At 49.4% G+C, this 10,629-nt stretch overlaps 1 protein-coding gene across 1 annotated transcript in view; it reads right to left on the reverse strand.

The window, feature by feature from the left end:
• The window catches only part of GPC4 (glypican 4), a 130,018-nt gene extending 121,176 nt beyond the window's left edge, over window positions 1–8,842 (reverse strand). Inside the window, exon 1 of the mRNA XM_003796957.3 lies at window positions 8,160–8,842. Within this exon, the coding sequence (XP_003797005.1) occupies window positions 8,160–8,319 (160 nt within the window). The 5' untranslated portion in view covers window positions 8,320–8,842. The remainder of the gene's footprint in view (window positions 1–8,159) is intronic.
• Window positions 8,843–10,629: the final 1,787 nt, after the last annotated feature.

The following is a 10,629-nucleotide window of genomic DNA, read 5'->3' on the forward strand; positions in this document are numbered from 1 at the left end:
TGGCCAGGCGTCGTGGCGAGCGCCTGTAGTCCCAGCTACTTGGGAGGCTGAGGCAGGAGACTCGCTTGAGCCCAGGAATTGGAGGTTGCTGTGAGCATGATGCCATGGCACTCTACCCAGGGGGATAGCTTGAGGCTCCGTCTCAAAAAAAAACATATATATATATATTTCAAAGTGTTTATATCTAAAAGATTCCTGGGAAATCAACAGACCATGGGGATGACAATCTATCTTCAAGGCAGTATGATCCCATTATAGCACCAATGTCCTGACAGAGAATGTGATAGAATTGCCTATGTTATCCCCCTACTTATTTGACAAATACTGCACCGAGCTACCACATGTGGTACTGCTGGGCATGGAAAATACCAAAAATTGCCATCTCTGCTCTCAGGTCGCTTATGTTTGAGGAGAGAAGACAAATAATAGGCCTATACACCCAGTTAACTATAGTACGAGGCAGTTATGTATAAAGACCACGGACTTGGTCTTTATTCGAGCAAGGAATTAGAAGGAAGAGGGCATATAACTTTGCAGAGTTCAGAAGTGACAAAATTAAGTAAGTGCCATCTGAGATATCTGGAGCCCCTAAAGCTCAAAGCAAAGACTCTATCTAGTTTGATCAAAGCAGTGATGTGAGGAAATTAAGCTGACAATGTTCAGGATAGAACAGGAAGGCAACAAACAAGAGGCAGGTAGGCCAGTTAAGCACTATTTAAAACAGCCTCCTAAAAGATCTCCCTGTCTTATCTCTTGCCTCAAAAACCCTTAACTTCAAGGGCCACTAGTTATCTTTCTGAGACAGCTCCACTGATGACATTCCCTTCCTCAGAAACCCTCACCAGCCCCCCACTGACCTGGAAATACAATTTATGTTCCTTCTACTGTTAACTATATTGTCTGTGTCTGGGATTGACATTTTGCTTGCAGAAGATGTGATTGGATCCTCTCCACTACAGTGTGAAAACAGTGTTGTCATGATGGTCTCTTAAGTAATTAACAAAGGTCCTCTTACAGCTTTTATCTTTACACCTTCTATGGAAGTAGACACTTTTTTGTCCTACTGTGTAGAACATATCAAACTATATCCTGGGTTAGATAAACCTAGGCTTATCCAAGTTGCTGCAAAAGACATTATCTCATTCCTTTTTATGGCTGGGCAGTACTCTACAATACTACTACAACTCCCCCCTACGTGTTCTTTTTCTACTTGAATTGATGGCCACTTAGGTCAATTCTACATCTTCAAAATCATGAATGGTGCTCCATAAACATTCACATGCAGTTGTCTTTTTGATAAAATGACTCTTTTGCCTTTGGGTAGATACCCAGTGGTGGGACTACTGGATCAAATGGTAAACCTACATACAATCTTTATACTTCATTAATATTTTGTGGGGTTTTTTTTTTGAGACAGAATCTCACTCTTTTGCCCAAGCTACAGTGCTGTGGCATCAGCCTAGCTCACAGCAACCTCAAACTTTTGGGTTCAAGTGATCCTTCTGCCTCAGCCTCTTGAATAGCTGGGATTACAGGTATCCACCACAATGCCCAACTTATTTCTATATTTCAGTAGAGACAGGGTCTCGCTATTGCTCAGGCTGGCCTCAGCTATCTCAAGCAATATTCCTGGAGTGCTGGGATTAAAGGCATGAGCCACCCTGCCTGGCCATCCCTTAATATTTTGAAATTAAAAAAAAAAAAAAAAAGGAAAAGAGGCCAGGCGCAGTGGTTCACGCATGTAATCCTAACACTCTGGGAGGCTGAGGTAGGTGGACAGCTTGAGCTCATGGGTTCCAGACCAGCCTGAGCAAAAAAGCGAGACCTCCCCCTCTCTACTAAAAATCACTTAGGCAAGAGGATCACTTGAGCACAAGAGCTGGAGGTTGCTGTGAGCTATGATGCTACAGCACCCTACCCAAGGCAACAGCTTAAGACTGTCTCAAGGCTCGGCGCCTGTGGCTCAAGCGGCTAAGGCGCCAGCCGCATACACCTAAGGTGGCGGGTTCGAATCCCCAGCCCGGGCCCGCCAAACAGCGATGGCTGCAGCCAAAAATGGCCAGGTGTTGTGGGAGGCGCCTGTAGTCCCAGCTACTTGGGAGGCTGAGGCAGGAGACTCGCTTGAGCCCAGGAGTTGGAGGTTGCTGTGAGTTGTGATGCCATGGCACTCTACCCAGGGGGATAACTTGAGGCTCCGTCACAAAAAAAAAAAAAAAAAAAAAGACTGTCTCAAAAAAAAAAGAAAAAAAAAAAGCAATGGAACTGTGTTTAGCCATATGAATAAACATAATGATTAATGGGGGGAAAAAAGCACCTAGGCTCAAATCCCACCTCTGCCACTCACTACCTGTAAGACTGTGACTATTCTTTGAATTTTAGTTTCCTTGTCTATAAATGGAGATGATGATAATTCTGACATAATATGGTTGCTGTGCACTTTAAATGAGACAATAATGTAAAGTCCTTTGGACAGGGCCAGGCCCAGACAAAGTACTCAATAGCTACTAGTTCTTATCATAAGACCAAAATGCACTTTTTAGTATCAATGGGAACAAACATCAGTACTAAGCCAGAGACTAAATTCCAGCTGACTCAGATTAATACCAATGTCGTGTTCCTTACACAGATAACAAAAAATTTCCTTTATCATTCCTCAGTCTAATCTTCAGTTGATCCCAAAATTGCATGCAACGCAATGTGAACCAAACAAAAAAGAGAACAGTAGTTATGCTGAAACAAACATTTTATATTTATATGTTCTAACTAGAGAGTGAGTCACATAAGCCAGAACTTTTACCAAGCTCTTTTTTGAAAATGTCCAGGAGATAGTTCCTTTAACTACTTGGAGCAATTATTCTATAATGACTGGCTCTGTGGCTCAAGCAGACCCTCTCCTAAGTGAAACACATAGCCAAATTGATGATTCCTACAGAACACAGCACAAGTTCATTACGAATCAAACCCATCTACTTAAGGTGGAGAAGGGTGAATAACCAATCTTGGGACACATGCTGTGTGTCTTACACACCTATATAATCAACTCAGTTATTAGAAAGGAAAAGTACTGTGGAAGCACCCACAGCTCAGTGAGTAGGGCGCAGGCCACATACACCCAGGCCATTGGGTAGGAACGTGGCCCTGGCCAGCTAAATAGCAATGACTACGGCAACAAAAAAAATACCCAGGGGCTGTGGTGGGCGCTTCTAGTCCCAGCTACTTGAGAGGCTGAGGCAAGAGAATCGCTCTGAGCCCAAGAGTTTGAAGTTGCTGTGAGCTGTGATGCCACAGCACTCTAAAAAGGGTGACATAGTAAGACTCTGTCTCAAAAAAAAAAAGTATTGCTACCTCTCCAACACTCGATCTCTCTCTTTTACTTTTTTCCGTACAATCCTAACAATCTATGTGATTCCCAGAATCCTCTGTGCACGTGCATTGGTGTGGGTGTGGGAGCAAGCTCACAGCTACACTGCTCATGAAGTCAGGATAAGAAACAAAAACTCCAAAAACACAACTCCCATTTGAAAAGTACAGGGGTCAAGCAAAGTTCTCCCCAGTACCAGTCAATAACACTATGAAAGGGGAAAGCTCAAGAATGTTTCTAATCAACTGCCTCACTCCTTTTTTTCCTTCTTTCTTTCTTTTTTTTTTTTTGAGACAGAGTCTCACTCTTATTGCTCTGGGTAGAGTGCTATAGAGTCACAGATCTTGGCAAACCTCAAACTCCTGGGCTCAAGTAATCCTTTTGCCTCAGCCTCCCAAGTAGCTGGGACTACAGGTGCCCACCACAATGCCTGGCTAGTTTTTCTGCTTTTAGTAGAGATAGGTTCTCGCTCTTGGCTCAGAGAATCCTGAACCCTTGAGCTCAAGCAATTTACCCATCTCAGACTCTCAAGAGTGCTAGGATTACAGGTGTGGACCACTACACCTGGCCTCAACTGTCTTACTCTTAAAAAACAATTTTTGCACCGGCCCCATATACAGAAGGTGGTGGGTTCAGACCCAGCCGCAGCAAAACTGCAACAGAAAAATAGCCGGGGCTCGGCGCCTGTGGCTCAAGTGGCTAAGGCGCCAGCTACGTACCCCCAAGGTGGTGGGTTGGAATTCAGCCCGGGCCCGCCAAATAACAATGACGGCTGCAACCAAAAAATAGCCAGGCGTTGTGGCGGGCACCTGTGGTCCCAGCTACTTGGGAGGCAGAGGCAGAAGACTCGCTTGAGCCCAGGAGTTGGAGGTTGCTGTGAGCTGAGATGCTACGGCACTCTACCCAGGGGGACAGCTTGAGGCTCCTGTCTCAAAAAAAAAAGAAAAAGAAAAATAGCCGGGCATTGTAGTGGGCGCCTGTAGTCCCAGCTACTCAGGAGACTGAGGTAGGAGAATCGCCTAAGCCCAGGAGTTGGAGGTTGCTATGAGCTGTGACGCCACAGCATTCTACCAAGGGCAATAAAGTGAAACTGTCTCTCAAAAAGGGAATTTCAGGCAACACCTGTAGCTCAAGGGAATAGGGCACTGGCCCCATATACTGGAGGCGGCAGGTTCAAACCCAGAGCCCTGGTCAAAAACTGCAAAAAAAGTAAAAAAAGGAAAAACAATTTCAGCAAAGATCAGATTAATATAGTAATAAAATGCCAGTTGTTGCATATACTTTTATTCTGTCTTTATGGAGGGAGGTACAATGAAAATGATTTGATTTTTAAGTTTACCATTAATATTTTCACTTTTTTTTTTTTTTTGCAGTTTTTGTTTTGGCTGGGGCCAGGTTTGAACCCGTCACCTCTGGTATATGGGGCCAGTGCCCTACTCCTTTAAGCCACAGGCACCGCCCAATATTTTCACTTTTACTAGTGAACTAACACTACCTAGTTAATACTCTATAGTATTATGAGTCCTAAATCCCCTTTCACTTGGAACTGCCCGGGCATTCCCTTCTCTTCAGCCCACATCATGTTCATTGTACTTATCACACACAAGGTTGTATTCCAATTATCTGTGTGCCAGGCTTATCTCCCTGTTACCAGGAAAGGTGCTGGTGGCAGAGGCCCCTGCTGCCCTTCTTGCTGCCTCCATGTTGCCAAACACAGGATGCTGCACATAGTAGGGGCTCCAAAAATGTATGGCCACTGAAAGCTGAACAAAAGCATATCCTTTGTATTAAAGATCCTTCAGATCCTAGCATTTGGGCTCTCCATTATTTGAAAAGTACAGGGTTGAGTCAAGTAGGACCTCAGTTGGAAGCCCTGTCAACATGATGTACTTATTCCCTGCCACCCTTGAGAGCACATCAGATTATCCTAATTATGGTCTGTTTTATATATATACATACATATATGCATGTATATGACTCAGACTCTTTCAGAACATGAAGTATTCTTAAAGCCTGTTCAAACCTCTAGAAGGCCCACGTACAGGGATATTGGGAATAAAACCTTAAACTTGGGCTTAGTCAGTGGACTAAGCACCCAGAATTTTCCACCCTTTGCATGGAAAACAATTCTGGATGTTTTGTGCTGAAAAAAATATATCCTACCCCCAAGGGAAAGCGCCTAGCAATTAATGCATTCACACATAGGCTGACTACAAGTCACTATATTGACTATCTCCCTAAAATGACCAAATTATGTGAGTGTAGCCCAAAGAAGACAAGGCTAATGTAAGCATCTGGAGAGGCCAGGGTGATGGTAAAGATTACACCTGTTGCTATACTGGCCATCTAAAGGTATTTACTTGGGTCTGTCTGTGTTGTGACAGTGTCCTGGACTCAAATGAATGCCTCTAACACTCCACATTTTTGAGCCATTCAGTCATGCATTTTTGTTATTGTTGAAAGTGGTGCGAAATTGCACTGCATGAGCTAAAGTCCTTGGTGGTCTTCCAAGGATTCAAGCTAAAAAGGCACTTCCTTTGTTCCTCAGGAGAATGCAGTCCAGTAGGTCATTCAAAAGGGGAAATAAAAGCAGCAGCCCTGGGAGGGAAATGAAGGACAAGACAAAAAGAATAAAATGTTTTGGGTGTGAGCACATTAGCTTCCATTTCCTGCTGCTGGTCACTAATAACTCCCCCATCTTTCCAGGGGGGAAATGTCCAGATAGACATTTATGCAAAAATATCTCTCAGGTGTTTTCTGGGGATGACAATCAAAGGGAACACCTAGCACAGAGTCCCTGGGCACCCTTCAAGGTTCCTTTTCCCTGAGATGCTGGCTGGGGGGAGTGCCCTACCACTCCAAGAGCCTGCACAGAGCTAAGTTGGAGAAAGGGGGGGGGGGCAATTTCACAACCCATTCCCTGAATGCCTCTAGTCCATCTGAAAGGCTTATATTGTTTGCATGAGCACAAGATGAAACCTTGTCACATTCCTATTAAGTGCATAGCTGCATCTAGCCCTTCAAAATGTGGGAATGACAACTGTAACCTTCACGCCAATCATCTCCGCTGTGCCCAGACCCAAACTGTGCAGGACACAAAGACACCAGGTCTGACCTGTGGAGCCCCCAAGCTTCAGCGGCTGCTGGTTCACTTCACTTTTTCCGGCGGGCGGGAGGAAAAGGGGAAAGAAAGAGGGCTTTTCAAGACTCTAGAACCAATAAAATCGTGCCGCTGTGAAGACATACTTGAGTTCCCCCAAAAGACAAGCAACTGAAGGGCATACAGTCTCAATCAGTAGTGTGCAAGTTATTTGATAACTGCCAAGGTACAGTGGGGGCCTGGACTGCTCCAACAATTTCTTCGGTTCTATTTCTAGACAGATGTCGGTTACACTCCGAAAGCGCCCAGCAACTTCCCTCAATTACCTTTGTAATTTATATGTAATTGATGACTGCACTTAATCTCCAAGGTTATTAATAGCCCTTCCAAAAAATGACCCCCAAGTTTTCCTCAGCCGTTGGAAGGGCCTGGTTGAAATTACAGTATTTCCTTTGCTGGCTACTGGCCCCCTGTCTGCCCCACCCGGCGACCAGCACCGCGAGGCAAAGGCGGGCTCTGCTCACTTCCATGAAAGGTTCGGAATGGAGGGTGAGCCCCCGGGCTCGAATCGAATCTCTCACTCCTCCCTTAGGTTACGCTGGCCACCAGCCTGCCACATTCGTGTGACTCTTTCTGAACCCCCGGGGTAAATGGGCTACCTGCACCGTCGCTGGCCCCAGCGCCGCCCGCAGGGCTGAGCGCAACAGTTGGCCGCTGCGAAAGACTACGACCCCCACTCCCAGAGGAACCGCTCCCGCACCAAGCCCGCCTTGCAAGGAGGGAGGGCAGGCACGATTCCCCCTCCCCCACCAGGACGCCACCTCCCCAGCGCTCCCAGAAGGGTTTCTCACAAATACCCCACGCACCCCCCAGCGCAGAAATCCGGTGAACTTTTTCACTGGCTAAACCACCTCCATTTGCATAACCATCTCCAAACTGAGATTCAGGTTTCCTGTAATCAGTCCTTTCAAAGGTCTGTAATTGAATGTGCAATTAACCCTTAAAATGAGGTGAGAAAAAAGAAAGGGGGAAAAAATACCCTTCTAGTCCAATACCTCCCGGAAAAGCTGGAGAGTTTCCAAAAGTCAGCGTTTGGAGGGGTGGAGAGTGGGGGGAGTCGTTTGCTTTTTAAAGGCGACTTCTAAAGCCGTTGCAGCTACTAAAAACTCCTAATCCGTGTCAGCGGCAGAAGGGGGTGGGAGGGTTTTAAAAGAACATCAATGAAACAGCAAGTTCCACGTTTTTCGACCTCCAGAATCTGGCAAGCTCTAGAAGGTTCCCCCTGCCCGGCCTCTAGTCACCCACACAACAAAGCGGGGAGCCCTGTAAGGAGTTCAACCCGGAAAAGGCAAAGGAGCCGGTGACACGCACTTGAGGGCCAGAGTCCTTTGGGGCTTCCCGGGACCGGGAAGACCGCGGGGGAGGGGGGATGGAGGGATGGAAGCTGTGCACGACAGTGGCACCGGACAACTCCGTGGCATCCCTCCACTCACACTGGGGGTGGGGTGGGACCCGCAGCGGGCGCGACCGTGAGGAATGTCCAGCGCTAGGGCTGGCTCGCTCTGTCGACTGCACATTGCTCCCTCTTGGCTACCTGTGCCCAGGACAGGGGGGTCGCGGGGGGGGAGGGGTGACGGTCCGCGGCTCCTTTCCCGGGGTGCCCATCTCTGCAACCACCTCCCGGGGGTTCCCACCTACCGTTGATCTCATGGAGGGGGGCATCATTCTTGTTGAAGCCTTTGGACACGTAGAGACGTCGCACTTCTGAGCAACTTTTCGACTTGAGCTCGGCAGCCAGCAGTTCGGCGCTGATCAAGGCCAGGGTGCAGAGAAGCGAGGGCAAACCGAATCGTGCCATGGTGCCGGCTGGGGTGAACAGGCTCCCACCTTTGAGACAGGACGGGACGGATGGGACGCGAAGCGGCGCTGTGGGAGCGGGCCGAGGGGTGCGGAGTCGGGGGCTCGCAAGTGGAGCGAGAGGGCGAAGGAGTTGGAGTTAGTGGAGGAGGAGAGCAGGAGACGCGGGGCGAAAAGTGGAGCTGGGCCTCGCGTCAGGCAACGGTCCCCGGTGCCAGGCACCCGGCCGGGGGAAAAGGAGGAGGAGGAGGGCGTGGAGGCGGCGTGCGGCCCAGCGGAGCAGAGGCGCGGGCCGGTGACGTCGGGGCACCGCGGGGCAGCGAACGGGGCAAGTTGGCCGGCTGGGCCGGCGAGGCAGGGGCGCGGGGAAGGAGGGGTAGGTGGCAGGCGCCGCGGGGACCGCGGAGGGTGTGGGCGGCGGGCGCTCGCTGCGCGCGGCTCGGACTGACCGGCGCTGGTCCGCTCGCTCGGCTTCACTCGCTCGGCTCACTCTGCCCTCGGCCGCACGGCTGTGCCCTTCTCAGCTCTGCTGCTGACTGACTGGCCGGCGTGCGCGGCGACACTCAGCAAACTTGGCCAAGCGGGCGGCACTAGGGGGGAGGGGGCGGGCGGCGGGGGGGGCCGGAGACAAGCGGGAGCACGCTGGGCCGGGCCGGGAGAAAACCTGGAAACGGGGTTGGATCCGGAACGGCCAAATCCACTTCCTAGGGGGCCGCACCGGGCGCGCGGCGCTCCCTCGCGCGACACGCCCCGCCGGGCTCCTCCTTCCTCCCCTCCTCCTCGGAGGCGGGGAGCCTGCCCGCCGCCCCCCACCTTCAGAGGAAAGGCCAGCTATTCCCGACAGAGGGGCCCATGTACCTGAGGACCGGACGGCCCTGGACTTGTCCCGAAGCCTACGTCTCAGCCTTAGGCCTTCTGTGCGCGGCCACCTGACCCTCTGTTCCGGGGCCAAAGCTGTACGGAGCCCTCCCGCCTGGGTACCCGCCCCCCTGCTGCCATCCCGCTTCCTGGGACTCCCCTTACCGCCCAACAGGAAGGCCCTCTCATTGTTTAGCTGCACGCCCTAGGCGGACTTGGGGCTCTAAGCTTGCCCTAGCGCCTCACCTGGCCTCCCCAGACCTGCTCCCCATCAAACGGTGCTTGTGAAGCATCAACTTGCCTGTTACCCTGGCAGACATTCTCCTTCCCCCATCGTAACACTCTAACCCCCACCACTCGGTTCCACAACTAGTCCCACGGAACCCTGAAGCGAGAGAACCCCCTACCCCCACCCGTGAGACGACGGGGCAAAGTCAGGGTTGCCGAGATCTTGGAGACCTAGCCCAACTCCTCCTTCTGCAATTAGGGAAACTGAGGACCAGAGAAGGGAATCTACTGGCTAATGGAACACGGGGGATGGGGCAGAACCTGGGATTCTCAAGTCATGGAATAATGGTAGACTCGGGTCCCCCTAAAGCCCCCCTTAACACTCAAGCCTCTTGAGAGAGACTAACACCCCTCTAGGACTCAGTCCTCACTTGGCCGCTAGAGAACTGGGAATGCGGGAGTCTTCCCACCTTATAAGCTTTGTCAGATTCCATTAATGAGTGTTTTTGGAAGTTCCAAGGACTCCTTTAATGAAGGGAACTATGCAGATTGAGAACTTGTCATTACTGCTGTTACTGTTATGATCTGCTTTAAGAGGTTAGGGTGAGAAGTGCCTCAGACACCTCACCTCAGGAGTGTGCTGGGAACTGGGCAGATAAAAAGAGCTGGAACTTATTATTTGGCTAGACACTCAATTCCCATAAAATTACATAGGATGAAGATATGAGCCATCATTACAATTATCGCCCTCAGAGGGTTGGTTGAGACTTTCCCCACTGTTGTTTGTAAACCACGTTGATACACGGTTGACTATGAGGGGCTGATGGTTTTTCTAACCACTGTAGACTCTTCTACATTTTATTAACTGCTGGAGACCATCAGCATAAACTGACAGATTGTGACCTGTCTGTAACTGAGACTTCCAATTTCTGTGGGTTGGCAGAACATTTAACCCTGAAACCAGGAGAGCCATTTTTTCTAAATATGCAAACTCAAGTACAATTGAATTTCCTGCCATTTTCAATGGGTGTTCAAGTACTCCAGGTTTTCCTTAAACTGATAACCATCAGGTCCTCAAGGCCTTTGCTAGGGCTTACCCCCAGGACTTTAAACTCTCATTGATTGATATATTTACTGAAAGATGTTCCTCACCAAGGAGAATCTAACATGACATGTAACCAACATTAATAATAAAATGAGGCTCGGCGCCTATAGCTCAACCGGC

Source organism: Otolemur garnettii, unplaced genomic scaffold, assembly GCF_000181295.1.
Source record: "Otolemur garnettii isolate 467f Iridium unplaced genomic scaffold, OtoGar3 scaffold00109, whole genome shotgun sequence".
Taxonomy (NCBI): Eukaryota; Metazoa; Chordata; class Mammalia; order Primates; family Galagidae; genus Otolemur; species Otolemur garnettii.